This window comes from Cydia pomonella, chromosome 8, assembly GCF_033807575.1.
Source record: "Cydia pomonella isolate Wapato2018A chromosome 8, ilCydPomo1, whole genome shotgun sequence".
NCBI lineage: Eukaryota > Metazoa > Arthropoda > Insecta > Lepidoptera > Tortricidae > Cydia > Cydia pomonella.
Window position 1 is genome coordinate 11,625,268 of NC_084710.1, and position 17,440 is coordinate 11,642,707.

Consider the following 17,440-nt stretch of genomic DNA (forward strand, 5'->3'; position numbering starts at 1 on the left):
CCATTCCCCAGGGTCCCGCAGCCTCCACTGCAATTGGCACAGAATCGTAAATTGGTTACAGAGCATTGTATATGAACTTAGGGTGTTTGAATTTGGCCGCATATTCAGCGAGGCTCTGGTGGGACTATGCAAACATACTGACATACGTGGCGTCCCACAAAAGGCATGGATTTACTTAAACGATTGTAGTTTTAATTATTAATGATATGATGTACAAAAATGTTAATCAGAAAAAATATTCCTAACAATTCTTTATTCAGGTATTTTGGGCAACCTTTAAAGCGTAAGTATATCGTGAATATACACGCTAAAAGCTGCAATATAGCGTCGTTCCTGGAATTAATTTTATACATGTTGTAAGTACGTGCATTCACTACACTTACAGCAGGGCACAGTGTGATTAATTTATACACGATGTTGATATTAGTCGCAGTGCATTCTCCTCGCACAAGCGGGTTGCACTGAGATTAATATGAAATCAATAGCATATTTTACCCCTAGTAAGCTGATTTGATCTGCAGATTAAACGAAACGTTGCAGTGAGCGGAAATTGTTTTACCTAGAAAGACATCCCCTTCGGTAGGTATTTTCCTTTATTTGTTAAGTTTAAAAGCAATTTAGGAACTGGATTTTACTTCTTGAGTAATAGGGGATTAAGCTCTGTCAGCCGCAAATTGAATTAAGTTTTTATACCTCACGGTGGCAAACGAACTTACGGCCCTCTAAAGTCTATCAGTCACTGGAGCCTATGGATGCTTGCATGTCCTGAAGATCGTACGCACCTACCTACCTAAGTACTTACCCAAACACACACGCACCTAAGTACTTACTCAATAGTACCTATTCAATGTGTTGTAACTTTACGTGACAGATACCTATAGATCCTTCACCACCAAGATACAAAGTCAAAGCTGCAAATAGGGTTGAATACTGAGCTTCAATACAAACTTAAAGGATAAATTTAATTCTGTAATTGTAACGTGATAAATCCAATTTATCATACAATTAATACAAATTTTGATAACAATCAATTAATAATAAAAAAACAGATTGGATTGTGGTTTCTTCTTAGTTGCTGACTCCGCATCTATCTCTGATTTGTTAAAACTTTTTTGGTAAGCTGATGGCAACGGTTTTTACTTCCAAATAAGGGTCGACGCAGTTTAATCCACTGAAATAAAAATGTATGTTAAACATAACGATAAAATAAACAATTGAAAATCTTGGCACTTGGCGAGCAAAACATACTGAAAGGAACTTCGCTTACCCCTCACGACCAAAACCTGAGTCCTTGTAACCACCAAACGGCACCTGTGGCCCTCCCATCAAGTAGCCATTTACCCTGAAAAGTAAGCCATTTTAGACCCATATACAATTCTGTATCAAAAAGGCAAACCCAACGACGCGGATGACAGGCAACATTTCGAAATACTAAATAAGTATTTTTGTGCTACGTAAAGCTTCAGTATAGTTTCTTTAAAAAATCCCAAAAATGCTGTTGCTAAGTATCAGTTTAGATAACAATATTCTTATCTACAAGTATTAGGTATAATGATTATTATGTTTACAGCGTGATAAAGACGCGATAAAGCATTGTTTTTTTTTGACAATACTTTGTCCTTTCGCAATACTATATATTATGTAGGTATATCTTCTATCTCCTCTAATTACATTTTCTGAAATAAAGAGGAACTCACCAAACATTACCGGCTTCCACATGCTTCGCGTACTGCAGCGCGTTATTGATGTTGGTCGTGAAGATGCCCGCAGCAAGACCGTAACTGGTGTTATTGGCGCGGTCAATCACCTCCTCCAGCGTGTCGAACTTCAGGATGCTCTGAACTGGGCCGAATATCTACAAACAAAAAAGTAGTTAAGATTCTGTCCATATATCGTAATATACTAATAGTTTCAGGGATCCGTTGGCGGATGACTTCGCATATTCAAGCAAAGAGACCTCAGAGTGCGGTGGTGTAACTTAAGAGGGGGTATATATTAAGCCAGGCATTCAGAAAAGAACAATAAAAATCGTGCGCCTCGCAAAACTTGCGACGAAAGATTTTAAAATTTAAAGTAAAATTATATTGTTGTGGTAGGCAGGGTAACGATATATAATTTAAATTAAATTAAATTTAGACATGTTTTAGTGTTTTTTTTTTTCGATCGAGCCAACTTCGACCTACTAAGATTTTCAAGGGCCAAGGGCCAACTCCTAAATTGGCTGTTGTATATCTAGTTTCCGAGTGATTTTTTCCATGGCATTTTCCTTTGTAATTAGAAATTAGAGATTATATTAAAGCCCGACCAGAAGTATACGATCATTGTCAAGAGGGCGCTGTTATTCTCATGTATAGGGTGACAGTTCAGTTTAGTATGAAAAATTTAGTTCCAATGAAATTCCCCAATATGGCGCGTGATCATATATTACTGGTCAGGCTTTAGAAAAGTTTAAGAATTGCAACGCTTACCTCTTCTTTGGCAATTATCATGTCATCTTTGACGTCAGCGAAGACGGTCGGCTCGACATAAAAGCCAGATGTACCAATACGTTTTCCGCCAGTCAACAGTTTCGCGCCATCTTTTTTACCCTTTTCGATGTAGCCGAGCACTTTTTCCAACATCTCGCCGTCAACCTGCAGTGGCAGCATGGTTCCATTTTTATCGCTTGTCACTATGTCTGTCGCTTTCGCACTTACATACTTGTTAGAACGGGACAGGCATGTTGACAAATAATAAAGAGCCGACCATTTTAGCGCTACTGGATATGAAAATATGTATTGGGTGAATACCTAATTGACTATTAACTTTAACTAGGTATATAAATTATTATAAATACATGTAGGTAAATTACTTATGTAGGTAAATAAATCATGTAGGGCGTTTCTCTACTTATTTTTTGCATACGCCTAAGCAAAAAGATTGAAATAAACTTGACAACACCGCCTTAGAAAGACAAATTACAATGAAAATGTGACGTTTATTGCGTTGTGGTGTTACTAAATATTTAACTGTAGACGTTTAGTTAGTCCCTAAATGAAAAAAAGTGTAATCAAACTGCTAATGCTCTCTTTATATATGTTACGGGTATGGTTAAAAGGTTAATTAAACTCTAGTTTACCCGGGGATAGCTCGGTATTGCCCAAGCCTTTTGGGTAAAGTCCGAAAATGTTTACAATATTAGGTAATCTGTATTCGGCGTTTACCTGTACACATCTCAGTTTACCCAACACTGGCTGGGTAATGTTACGTGTTGCATCATCACTTCTGACACTACCGTCCCAGTGTTGGGTAGACCTAGATGTATACGGGACACGGGTAAACGCCGAATACAAATTAAAGTTGATTAAGTTTTTGGGCTTTACCCAAAAAGCTTGGGTAATACTAGGTATACCTAGGTAAATTTAAGTTTACTTAAATGTTACGGGCAATACTAGAAGGTTAAGTAAACTTAAGTTTAGTTATATTGAGAACACATTTACATTCTCCTCTTTATATAGAATATATGTTTTTACATACCTACATAAGTCTACATAGTAGTACATTTTATTGCAAGTGTGTGAAGAGTCTCATTATGTATGAGTCTCGAGATGTCTTTTATGAGTCGTAGGCGAAAAACCTTGGAAAAGTAAAAAGCACTTTACGAACGCTAAACAGCAACGTTTGAGCAACTGTATTAAAGAAATATATTTGTCTAACTTTCGCAAATCATATGTAATAATATAATAAATACCTGTGGCCCTTGATCTACTGTAGTATCAGCCGGGTTTCCGACCTTCTTGTTTTTGGCAAAATCCACTGCTTTTTCAACGAACTTTTCATAGATACCGGATTGGACGAATAAGCGTGACGCGGCTACACAAATCTGGCCTTGATGGGCGAACACACCATACGCTGCAGTTGGTACCGCTACGTTTACTAAAATTATGTACTTAATGTTTAAACATAGGTTTCATTTTAATTTAACAAGTTAAAATTTCATTTAGTTTTAGATGTTCTATTAAGTTTCATACGCTTAGCACACTGCGTTGCCTCGCTCAAACATCGGAGCGACGTGCGAATCGGATCCAGTGCTCGAAGCGCCTAAAATTAACATTACCTATCTATAATTATAAATCATGTGATATTGTGGTTTTTATCATTTTCTAGCTTAACTAAAAGATATAAGTCCCTATATGTAGAACAATTAAACTGAAACATATACTTTAGAACGCAAACTGCAGCAACATATCTCTATTTAGAAAAATAATTCCAGGATGGCAGATACTTTTGAAGCGTTGTTTCATCCACCACTATTGATGCCGACTGTACCACCAACTACTGATGATAGCGACGGATAGGAACTTATTAATATAACAACACAACTTTTTTAAATTTAAATTTATTCATATCAATGACAGTGACGTTGCCGAATACGTTATGCCGGGGCCACACTAACGGGAAACGCCGTTTATTATCGCGATAATGGACACTTCATAGAGTCAGACCAAGATAAGTTGGCAGCGATTTTGATAGCCCGGACGGTGCAAGTGTCAAGTAAATGTCATAATTTCATAGAAGTTTGACGTTTAAAATAACCCGTTCACCGCCTTCTTGGTTTGACTCTACAGCCACACTGGGATTATCGCGGCGGTTCCCGTTAATGTGACACAGGCATAAAAAATTAAGGTAATAATCAAAACAAACTCACGATCAGCATCATTCATAATTATGAGCGGACTCTTGCCCCCAAGCTCAAGGGTAACCCGCTTCAAGTTAACTTTACCAGCAGCTTGCTGAATTAGCTTTCCAACCTGAAATTATATAATTATTTAGATTTACGCCACCATTTTGTATCAACGCTTCTGTTATGGGAATAAGGTTTATTTTGTGTTGCAGGTTGTTTTTAAAGAAACACAATAAGGAATAATGTAGGTAACCCAACAACACAAAGATACAATACAACACAACAAAGATTAAACCTCTTTAACCATTATGACAGCACTTTAATTATGAAGAAAATATAACGTCACACTTGAATGAGATACGGTTTTTCAAAAGTAACCCGGCTTCGATGACCTTCAATTAGCCAGCACGTCACCATGATGTCACGTTCCCGTCTTACGAATTTTCAATCTGACGGTCACGTGGCACCTGACGCGAGTTTAACATTTTTTCCCCATCACAAATAGTTCTCAGCGCCGCAAAAAGTGTTCATTTCGAAAGCCTATATTTCGGTACTCTCAAGGGAATCAAAATTTATAGGGATAATAGGGATATAATTTATACTTCCCGTTGACCTAAAACTATGAAATTTGGCTAGCAATATCGTTTAAAACTGCAAGTACAGGGAAAAGTCAGAAAATTATAAATTTCTAAAAAAAAGTATAATTTGTATGAAGCCCTCGGTGGGCGGATGCGATTCGCACTTGTCCGTTTTTTTAATACTTCCGTTAAAGCTAAGACACCTGTATTTGCCATGATAGCATTTGATAACATTAATTTAAATTCAACGATATATTCTACAGACTTCCACAGTTTATTGGTGTACTCGTCGCTGCCATAGGCGTCATTTCGCCAAGAAAAGTGGAACTTTTTTGGAATGCCCCATTTATGCTTCACAGATAAATTGTAATACAAGCAAATGCTTAACTTAAATATACTTGGTTTGAAGCATTGAGTGACAGGGCACCAAATGCGTCTACGTACCTCAACAGAACCTGTGAAAGAAATTTTCGCAACGTCCGGGTGATGCGTGAGCGCAGTACCCGCGCCGGGGCCGTAGCCGTTGACCACATTCACCACGCCTGCGGGCACGCCAGCCTCCTTCAGCAGAGCCGCCAGAGCAAGCGCTGTTAACGGGGTCTGCTCTGCGGGTTTTACTACCACCGTACATCCTGAAAAATTCAATTAGGATTTAAGGACAACAAAACATATTCAAATTAAGACTAAAACCGATGGTTACACTCAAGGCTATTGCATAACACCGCCTCAAGAGTAATGTCCAACATATCATTTGTTTCATAATATACTTACCTATTATTATCCACCCGAGAGCGTCTTAACGCCACTCAATAGGTATATACAGTTACGTAAACATAGAACAAACGAAAAACAGTTTAGTTATTTAGTTTCACATACCTGCAGCCAAAGCGGTTACGACTTTGTTAATGAACATCAAAATGGGGAAATTCCATGGCAGAATCAGTCCACACACACCAACAGGCTGTTTCAAAGTGAACGTGAAATTGTCACCATCTGAAATAAACAATATTATTATAAATTAACAAAAAATTTGTCCCAAAAACGATGACATCACCGGGCCTATAAACTCATAAAATATTAAATTGGTCAATCTCGAAATTAGATTTATTTAGGGTTGCCACCCCAGTGACTCCGCATCATAACAACCAACTTACATAGGTCTAATTCGAGTAAAACGCTTTCCAAAAAAACATATACATATAAGTACATATATGATATATTATGTAAAAATTGTCAAACCAACTTTAAATTTTAATATGTCTGAACATGTTCCTTTAATAAGAGTTTGAAAACTTTTTTTTACTTATAAAGCATTTTAGCGTCAGTTTTTGACAAAAATAAAAACAAGCATATCAGTGCCCATTATTAGTCATGTTAGTCATAAACTTAATCAGTGTTTTAGATTGCTACAATAAACAAAGAGCACTAAAAAGTATTTTTTTAATCTAGTGAGAAAACTCCTTTTTAGGGTTCCGTAGCCAAATGGCAAAAAACGGAACCCTTATAGATTCGTCATGTCCGTTTATGTCACAGCCACTTTTTTCCGAAACTATAAGAACTATACTGTTCAATCTTGGTATGTAGATGTATTCTATGAACCGCATTAAGATTTTCACACAAAAATAGAAAAAAAAACAATAAATTTTGGTGGTTCCCCATACTTCGAACTGGAACTCAAAAATTTTCTTTTCATCAAACCCATACGTATGGGGTATCTATGGATAGGTCTTCAAAAATGATATTGAGGTTTCTAATAACATTTTTTTCTAAACTGAATAGTTTGCGCGAGAGACACTACCAAAGTGGTAAAATGTGTGTATTATAAAACTAAAAAAAATATATGATATACATTATCATGCAAACTTCCACGGAATATTGGTTTGAACGAGATAGTAGTTTTTTTTTAATACGTCATAAATGGTACGGAACCCTTCATGTCGAATCCGACTCGCACTTGGCCGCTTTTTTTTCTGGTTAAAACGAGTGCGTTGTTAAAATAGTGAATACATACCTAGAGGAATAGTGTCGCCTTGAATTTTATCAGCTAAACTGGCGAGATAACGAATGGACTGCACGTTTCTTTCCGACAAGAGAAGGGCCATGTTGACGAGCATGCCATTATTATAGGACTCCAGCTCGGCGAGATACTTGGAGTCACGTTGCACGAGGTCTGCGAACTTGTTGAGCACTCGGCCGCGAGCCGAGGCGTCTAGCAATCGCCATTCTGAGTTACGGTGGAACGCTGCCTTTGCTGCACTCACTGCCAAATCTATATCAGCCTGTGAAAAATACTTGACACTCGCTGACTGTTCTTCTTTGCACATCATTTATCTTGCTCACTAAAGGGAGGTGCTAACTTCCAAACCAACTTATTAATAGTGAATACACACATTCACATATATTTAGATGTATATTATTAAAAAATGAATCAATACGTGCACTTTGAAATTTACAATACAATACAAATACTCTTTATTGCACACGGCACACCTCAATACAGAAACAATACAAATAATACAACACATTAAGAAGAGGTAAACAACAGGTGGTCTTATCGCTACAAAGCGATCGCTTCCACCTTTAGGTGGCGGAATTAAATAAATTTATGTCATGTCAGTAGGTGTTCCAGATGCAATAAAAGAAGTCTAGCACAGCATAAACACAAAACAAAACAATATATCATATACAACTAAGTATAAATAAAAAAGATATATAAATACATATATTAATATGCATATAATGAAAGCTATAGGTATGGAAAAGGAAGCAGATAAAAGTATTACGGAGCAGATAAAAAGTGAAGTTTAATGAGTCTCTTGAAAGAATTAGGACATGGAGCGCGCCTTAAGTCTATAGGCAGAGAATTCCATAGTCGGATAGCTTGAAAAGTGAAAAAAATATTATAACATTTAGAATATGATGGTACAGAAAGAAGAAGTTCTGGGAGCACCTAGCAGAACGGAGGTAGCTGAAACGGTTTTTGAGATAGCGGAAAGATGCGGGGTTAAAAAGAATGAAATACAGAAGGGACAAATCGTGAGAGTTACGACGTAAGCGAATAAAGAGCCACTTGAGCCATTTACGTGCATTTAATGAAAAAAAAACATTTATTTTTTACCTTATCTCCTTCTGCAATCTTTGCAATGACAGAGCCATCATGAGGAGAATATGTGTCAAAGGTTTTACCGCTTCTGGCATCTACCCACTCGTTGTTGATGAACAACTAAAATAAAGAAATGAAAATATAAACAAAATTACAGTAAGAATACAAAATATGAATATCAATCTATTATAATCTACATAATAGTGATATTCATATTACCCTAGTCTATTGTAGATTAAGCACGCCCCGAAACCAGCTTATATTCCAGAAATTAATATCTTCAACAATGCTTCAAATTTACAAGGGTTAATTCGCTAAGACCATACTAACAGACCGCAAAATAATATTGATTAAATACGTGCAATGTTTACGAAATATTCAATAAGTAGAGGTGAAACATTAATTTATTTTTAATACGAGTAGATAAGGAACTCATCCATCTTTTGCTTTGCGTACATTTGATGACAAAACTTGATTGTCAGTATTAAAATATAATATATATGACGATAGCTAGAAAGTTACGCGGAGGGTACCTATTTATGCTGAGGCATTTTTTAAAAGAAACAAACAATAAAGTAAATGCATTGTTTTAATTTGAACTAGCGGCAGGAAGTTTAACCAGTTTTCTTTTTATTATCTTAGTTATTGGTAGATGGGTACCTATAGGATTCGTATACCGGGAGCTCAGAGCATACAATACTAGAGAGGGCAAGTCGCTGGTGACCATGTCTCACTTGTTAGCTCAAAGAACATACACTGCCGCTAGTTCCCCGTCTGTTGTTAGTGGTTTGTGACAGAGTGTGCACGAATGCTGACACAGAGAATATTCCGTTTTTATCCAAAATGCAGAGGTTAATCCCTTCTCACATTTAAATACGATAAATACTATTTATTTCTATTAAAACACTGAATGCAACCTAATATTCCGTCTTTCATTAATATAAACGGTGCACTTTAACAATATTCAACATATTGCAATACATTGCTGGTGAACAAGTTACATTATTGCCAAGCTACGTGTTTACGCCGCAATGATTCGGGTCCTACCTAAACAATAGACTCAACGACAAATTGTCTCATTGACCGAAGCGTTAGCGAAGGTCTTCGTTTTGTTTGACTCAGTCAATTTGCTTATGTCGGGATGTTCTCTTCTACAGGTCGCAATTCTCAACTGAATCTCGTGAAATGTTGTAAGCAGGTTCAGTAGCTACATAGATTTTTTCTGGCGTTTCGTTTATTGGAAAATGTTCAAAATGGTGGAATTTGGTATAAATGACTTAAGTGGCATTACGGTTTATGGCACTTAAGACCATTGTGAGTACGCTGTGAAAATGACTCAACGAAGTGAGTATTTTTACATGTTTTAAGCTTATGACGAAGTGGTTCGTAGTACAAAGGACCTACTGCGAACCACTTCGTCAACCGTCGTTCATTCGTTCGTCTATTTGCATCTTTATCTCTCTTGCATATTTGAGCGTGATGCGCGAATTACTTATGCTTTGTGTGGGGGTAAAGAACTTGCGACAGGCGAACTCAATACAAATCGGCCGGCATGTCCGATCTCCTTAAGTATAATATATATAGTATAATTATATATTCTTATATCTATGACCGGGTCGACCGGGAGGCTTCGTACAGTGCCATATCTCGACTATCCAATATGCTGAAGCATTCATATTTGTATACTATAGTTCATTTTTTAGCATTAGGAAAAAGGTAAACAATCGTTACAACTTGAGAAAGTTGCCTTGTATCAAATCAGAAATACGCTGTTATCATAGACGTATAAGTGGACGATGAAGTAGCATTAGTCTCACTTTTAGATAACTGTTAGTTATTATTTTACAAGGCTCAGAGCAAAAAGTTAAAATAATTATATTATGTAGGTACTGTATTGTTGTTTATAAACTTCCTGTGTAACAGAAAGTACTTTTTCTTGGTTTTCCTTTATTCATTTCCCAATAATGATTATATTTAAAAGAGACATAAATTACTTACCTATTAACTTTTTAACAGAAACAAATATCTAAGATAGGTACAACCCAACGTGCCAAGTTTTATTAGACTTAACTGCCGCGTTAATCTGAGACAGTCGTAGTAAAACAGATTAAGCATTAAAAATTTGTTTACTCTGCCTCACCTTAGAACTCGATCCGACCGCAGTTGACAATGATGACTGTTTTCCTTCTTTTGTGCCAGTCAAATAGTGGCCTTGATAACGCGGTACCTAGTCATGATTATTCTATTTTAGAAATACATTTTTATCCGCTTAGTTTTAGGTACTACTAGGTTTTTAAATGAGTATGAAACAATTTCAAACAACTACTTGTATATGCTGAAATGTATTATATGCAATAGAGACCACTATTTATACATACCCTGGTTCTAAGAAAGAAAGAGCAGAGTTCTAAGAAATTTTATGGTTTAATATGCGCGCGTTCAGGTACATCCAAATGACATACACACGCCACACGCCTTCAGACATATGGGAGCGGCTAAGGTGTTCTCAAATATCTGAACAAAGCCTTAATTATCAAGACATGTCCATATAATTTTGAGCACTGTGTACATACCTACTTTATGAATGAAATCATTCATAAAGTGGTTATGCACTTTTGCAGCTGGGTATACGACGACCACAATTTATGTGTACTTACCAAATAGGTATGAATGAATCTACCCTCTTGATTTCACACAGATGGCACAAGGCAGTGACCGAATATTTGATGCCCCACTAAAAATTGCGAACACATTGGCTAACCTCAGTCTAGTAAATTTAGCAAATGTCTGGCAGTAAAACGAAATGATGCATAAAATTACCGCCTCATATAAAAGGCCTTCAACTTAATAAAACTAAGATATAGAGGTCTACTTTCTATTCGACTCTAAGGGAACCTTAGAGAACCTTAAAGTGGAATAAAATAGTCCCTTTCATTTGATTAAATATTGTATGATTTGCATGAATTATTATTATTAGATATGTTTTGGTTTCTTTTATATGTACCTATAACTAATTTAGGCTCTGCTCATGACCTAAGTATTAGCTTGCGTGTATTTTCACTGCCATAGAGCGTTTTCACATTGTCTGATCCGACATCGGATAACCTTTGGAGGTGCCAGAAAATAAGCTCTGGCATCAAGTCCTTTCTATTTTTCTATTAACGCTTTCTTTTAAACAACAAACCAAACAAAATATAACAAGGCATTTTTATGTTTTGTTTGGTTTGTCGTTTGTTTATAGTATCTAATATCGGGTCGGATAAAGTGAAAACGCTCTTGTATGTTGAATGTTAAAAAATGCTGTCTAAGTGAAGAGCTCTACATCATTTTAAGAATATTTGCTTTTACTTTGGGGGTCTGTCAGTAATGGAAATATTTTTTGAAACGTATGTAGGTTATAAAACATATATATGTACCGTTATCGAGTACCTACCGATAAAACAAGCGTGCCTAGGGTGACTGCCTGACTGCTATAGTTATTGGCCTCTCCATAGGAATTAGCCACCTTGTTTCTTTCTGCTATGGAGGGGCCAACAAATATAGCAGTCACCCTACTACCTAATTCAGTTACATCGACTGTATATAAATCTATGTAAAGATATCTCCATGTTCTCCCACAGCTAAAATTTTGAAAAATATACGGCTTGTAACTTTATAGCTCGTCGGTGGGTGTATCACTGGTGATTTTGTTTTCTATGACATAGTGAAAATGTAATTAATGTCATATAATCATCTTTAATAGTAGATGTAAACAAAAAACAATGAAATAAAAATCATATTTAGTTTTTTTTTTCACTAAAACACCACCCTACAAAATTACACGCCCAAAGTCGAAAGGCCAGAATCAAGTGATTCTGACAGTAGGTAATGGAATTAGCTAAGTAGCTTATCCTGGTACGGCCTTAGTTAACCAATTAGCCGAAAGATGACGCTGCACACAATTATGATTAGTAAGTGGTCAAAAGTCTTTCGCATTTATTGTTATATTATTAAATAGGATGTTTTTACGTAAACCAATCCTGATATACAAAGTAGATACTAAAAATTCATCGATAAGCGGAAACATATTTAAGTATTTTCATAAAGTACCGATCTTAATTATCAAAATCGTTGCAAAATAATTTCTACATAATTTATTACTGACAAAACGTTTATGACAGGTTAAAGACAGACTCCAAAGTGATGTTCAGTTTTACAATATGGACCATAATACATATTCAATTTTTAAATTTAATTCAATACCTTATTTCAAATAATACAATCCATATTAGTGTTATTATATAACACAGCAAAACTTATAAATATATGTTAGTAATACGAGTATAAACAACAACAAAAATAAAATAACTAAAATTAAATTGGCTACGTAAAACCTACCTTGGTGTATTTAATTTCGGGAGCCATGGTTTCACAGTGCACGCACACACTTAGGATACCTGCGGTACTGACAAAAATGTCGAAAACAACTAAATTATATCAGCCGCTTCTCACATGCCATGTTAGATAACTATAAAAATAACAGATAAAAAACAATGTTACCCCGGACGTGTATTTCTATTTATAAGAACGCACGCGAGTCGAACACCTGTCAAACCAGTGTTCTTAATAAATGACCATGATATCCTTAATATATAACTTAATTACCTACACATATTTCTGATCCAATCATTGGTAAAGAAGTAGGTGAAAAATTGATAAAGGGGTCATAATTATTTTCGTTGTCTTGTTTATTGTCCTCTAAAAATGTGACGGAGTGTGCTTTTTATACGAGATGAAATTAAGATTTAGTTTTTCTCACGGCAAATGTAAGCTACAGCTAAAAAGGCATGCAATAGCACTCGTCTTTTTTATTTATTTGATAAAATACAGAAATACATGCGTGACGGAATGTCCAAAACAAGACAAAAGAATTTCAACCCAAAGACCAAAAATTCTGGGATGGGTGACGTCCTGGTTGGTGCTCCCAAATGGTCTGTGGCTCTGACAGCCCAGAAATATTTATTGGAATTTTATTCTTATCGCTGTTTCCCGATATAAATAAAAATGTGTCGTAGAGGATGTCTCACGTTGATGGCCGGGGTTATTAAAGTCAGGTAGATATTAAAAAAAAATCGGTAACTAAGATTAGGTTTACAGTAGCTGTGCTGGTGCCTCTTTGTAAGTATTTAAGATACTTGTGTTAAGAGAACACCGCTCTTCCACAGGATGTTTTGCTTACAACGCGCGGATTACTCGATCGTAGTGGACGTGTCGCAAGCCCTCGCTATTTAAATCTCATAACTATTAAATTATTTAAATCTGTGAACTTCCTGTAATCGACCTTAAGTGCATCAGCGTACGTTCGGTTTTCAATTATTCACAACATCACATTTAAGTCATTATCGTGCGTGCAACATACCTGCTGAGATAACGACAGCTACATGGCAGGCAAGCAATTACAGCAGCTATCACTTGAAAATACGGTCGAAATGACAACGAAGGCGAATCGGTCGCCAAGCCAAACAACTGGAGGTGGAGGCGGTAATCCTACCGGCTCGCAGCCGGATTTAAGCAAACTACCATCAGATAATCTCGTCAACGTACAAAATTCTTTGCGGAAACGTAAACAACCCAACTTTGAAGAAGAAATAAAAAATGACCTCTCAGAATTTCATCAGGACCTTAAGAAGCTCATGGATATGTGCCGATCTCATAAAAGTGACTTATTAGAAATGAAGTCAGATGTTTCTGACATTAAGGACCAGCTGGCTAACATAAAATCGACCACCGAGAATATCATCACAGAGCATAATCAAATCAAAGCCGATGTAGCCGAAATCAAGGAGTCATTAGACTTTCACTCCAAAAGGCAGGACGCCCTTAATACCCGTGTTGTATCAATTGAGCTGAGTGTTAAAAAAATGGACGTGTTAGACCAAGAGGTATCGCTACTAAAAAAATCGCATGAAGAGTTTCAACTAGAGCATTACATACTACAGCAGCGTGATCGCCTACTTAACTTGGAAATCGTCGGCATTCCAGAAAACAAAAATGAGAATTTGTCAACCTGCGTCATCAATATTTGCAAGGCCGCCGGCGTGGATGTTATCGCCGAGAACATAGTCCACGTAAACCGTGTGCAACCCCGAACGGAAGTAACGGGCAGGCCGAGAAACATCGTAGTACAACTGAGCTCCCTCCTCGTCAAGGACAGTATCATCGCTGCTATTCGCAAAAAAAAAGGAATTACTACTACAGACATCGGTTTGCCAGGAGAACCCCTTAAGATTTATATAAACGAGCACCTGATTCCGTTTTATAAGCAGTTACGCAAAGATGCTAAAAATGCCGCTGACGCAGCAAATTATAAGTACGTGTGGGTACGGAACTGCAAGATATTTGTGAGGAAATCAGATAAGTCACCTATTATTTACGTGAGAGACGCCAGTGATCTAAAAAAAATCCGCTGACTTTATTGTTTCATAGGTTTGATAATTTCGTTGACGTTTTCCTTATCATTCATCCTTCTATGCATGATATGTGTGTTAATTTTTGTTATTGTTATATTGAATAGCAATTACCGATATTACCATATCTCCACGATAAATAATGTAAGTACTAGCATACATAAAACACAATATAACCTGTACACGTTTACAACTTACTCAAGAACAAATTTAAGCTTTATTTTTGTAATGATCGCACTTAAACCCAAAGCCTATTATACTTTGCTACCTAAAATAATATCATTTTTCATAACTTTCCAAGCCAATGATGTCTATGAATGTAACAAATCTCACTTACATATTTTTAACTACACTTTTCTGTCATACGTTCGTTTGCCTTTTGCACTAACTCCGTTTTCCCTGTTATTAAACCGTAAGATTTATTACCCTAACGCCGCCCTTACAATTAAGACTATACTTGCAATACTTGCATACGTCGTAATCCGTAATTTATACAACGATACCATATCTCCTACAAAATCGATTAAAAATATTGAAGTTCGGCCCACTTATTGTCGTAGTTATTATTCTCTCAAACAATTAATTATATACATAATATACCGTAAGAAAATTAACCATAACATATATATGCCATTTACTAATTCGCTCCCTATTATGCCAGGCTATCGAACGATTTATATTTATAAGATAATAATCATGGTTTTAATTAACGCTACATGCAAAGATGGCTAACACACCTAATACGCAAAACAAATTAAACATATATTACCAAAATGTTCGTGGGCTTCGAACAAAATGTCTTGAGATTTATAACAATATTATACAAAATGATTATGATTTAATATTCCTGACCGAAACCTGGCTACAGAATGATATTTTTGACACTGAATTATGCGATTTTAGATATGATGTTTTTCGCTGTGATAGGAACCTTCAACTAACGAACAAAAGCGCCGGCGGTGGGGTAATGGTGTGCGCTCGCCGTAGCCTCTGTGCCACGGTGCATCGCGAGTGGTTATGCGCCGAATTCGAATCGCTGTGCATCATTATCCCTGCCCGCGCTCTCGGAACATCAGTTGACCTAATTACGGCGGTGGTATACCTGGCGCCGGATGAGGATAAGTTGCCGCTTAATTTAGATACAGTAAAATCGAATATATCGCGAATGGTTGGCATGCACCCGACATGTAATTATTTATTATTAGGGGACTTTAATCTGCCGTGTATCACATGGAACAATGAATTGGGGTTTAGCTTGATAAATCAAGGAAAGACTGACTATCAAAACGCTGCGTTGGCATTCGTAGAAGACATGCAATATCTAGGGCTGACTCAACAAAATTTTATTGCGAACTCTTGTAGTAATATTTTAGATCTGTGTTTTAGCAACCTACCGCTATGCGTTACACAAAGTCTGCCTATATCTAAGTTAGATAAATACCATCCGTCATTCACTGTCGATATATTAGATTTATACATTAAACCGCTCAAGGTTAATAAAAATCGTCGTTTCAACTTCTTTAAATGCGATTACGGAAAAATTAACGACTATTTAAAAAACATAGATTGGGTGAACATTTTAAACACAAATGACATAGACTTAGCAGTTAATATTTTTTATAACAAACTCCAAGAATGCTTCTCGTTGTTTGTCCCTGTATCATATCCAAGCAAAGAATCTTATCCAATATGGTATAGTTCTGCTCTTATTAAAATATTGCGTGAAAAAACAAAATTACATCGTAGATGGAAAAGATTGGCAAACCCACGCGATTACGAGGAATTTTCCTTGCTCAGAGCTAGGCAAAAACGCGTACAACATGAGTGCTTTCAACGTTTTACCCACAATACGGAATCCTACATAAGGCAGTCTCCTAAAGTTTTTTGGAGGTACGTAAAATCTAAGCGAGGAGGCTCGCACTACTCAAATTGTTTCCAACTCGATAATAATCATTATAGTGGGGGTAAAGAGATATGTAATGCTTTTAATGCCTTCTTTGAAAGTGTCTTCGTCCCCGCAGCCTCTTCATTTAATCCCGAGAATAATCCTCAATACAGTTCCGTTCGATCAGCAGTTATCATAACGGGTGAGTCTGTGTTCAAACACTTAAAAGCACTTGATAAATCCAAAGGACCTGGCTGTGATGGCGTCCCGCCAATTTTCTTATATTCTTGTGCCGAATCACTTGCATTTCCTTTATCAATCTTGTTTCAAAACTCGCTAAAGAGCTGCATTTTCCCTACTATTTGGAAAAAAGCCCACATTATTCCCATTCATAAAAAAGGTTCTAAGTCTAAAATTGATAACTACCGACCCATTTCTATTCTCAACACCATTGGTAAACTATTCGAGTTAATTATTTTTAATCATATTTATCCCCTAATAAGTCGCGGTATCTCCGGCAGGCAGCACGGATTCCTTAAAGGTCGCTCCACTGTCTCTAACCTAGCCTGTTTCACAAATTTTGTTCTTACTGAAATGGAAGGAGGTGGTCAGGTTGACGTGATATACACGGACTTCGAAAAAGCTTTCGACCGTGTAGATCACGCCATCCTGCTCTCAAAACTACAGACGCTTGGAATACATGGTGACTTACTCCGGTGGATTCAATCATACCTCAGAAATCGTTCACAAGCTGTTGTTCTGGGG

General features: G+C 36.6%; 2 protein-coding genes across 2 annotated transcripts; one reads left to right on the plus strand and one right to left on the minus strand.

Moving 5' to 3' along the window:
- Positions 1 to 956: 956 nt before the first annotated feature.
- On the minus strand, positions 957 to 13,558 carry LOC133520579 (aldehyde dehydrogenase 1A1-like). Its single transcript, XM_061855085.1, has 11 exons — positions 12,722 to 13,558; positions 8,360 to 8,464; positions 7,253 to 7,520; positions 6,118 to 6,234; positions 5,686 to 5,873; positions 4,688 to 4,790; positions 3,731 to 3,915; positions 2,469 to 2,633; positions 1,698 to 1,855; positions 1,268 to 1,342; positions 957 to 1,171 (listed from the first exon to the last, which is right to left on the minus strand). The coding sequence occupies exons 1-11, from the start codon at positions 12,746 to 12,748 to the stop codon at positions 1,102 to 1,104; spliced, it is 1,461 nt and encodes a 486-aa protein (XP_061711069.1). The 5' UTR covers positions 12,749 to 13,558; the 3' UTR covers positions 957 to 1,101.
- Positions 13,559 to 13,812: 254 nt separating this feature from the next.
- On the plus strand, positions 13,813 to 14,793 carry LOC133520316 (uncharacterized). Its single transcript, XM_061854687.1, has one exon. The coding sequence runs from the start codon at positions 13,813 to 13,815 to the stop codon at positions 14,791 to 14,793; it is 981 nt and encodes a 326-aa protein (XP_061710671.1).
- Positions 14,794 to 17,440: the final 2,647 nt, after the last annotated feature.

Bases quoted from the DNA above. Each gene is read 5' to 3' on its own strand.
- LOC133520579 (XM_061855085.1), bottom strand. From the start codon at position 12,748: ATGGCTCCCGAAATTAAATACACCAAG. The intron at 1,343-1,697 runs GTGAGTTCCTCT...CTTACTTTTCAG, and splicing joins GTGGAAGCCGGTAATGTTTG to GGTAAATGGCTACTTGATGG. The intron at 1,172-1,267 runs GTAAGCGAAGTT...TTTTTATTTCAG, and splicing joins TCAGGTTTTGGTCGTGAGGG to TGGATTAAACTGCGTCGACC.
- LOC133520316 (XM_061854687.1), top strand. From the start codon at position 13,813: ATGACAACGAAGGCGAATCGGTCGCCAAGCCAAACAACTGGAGGTGGA.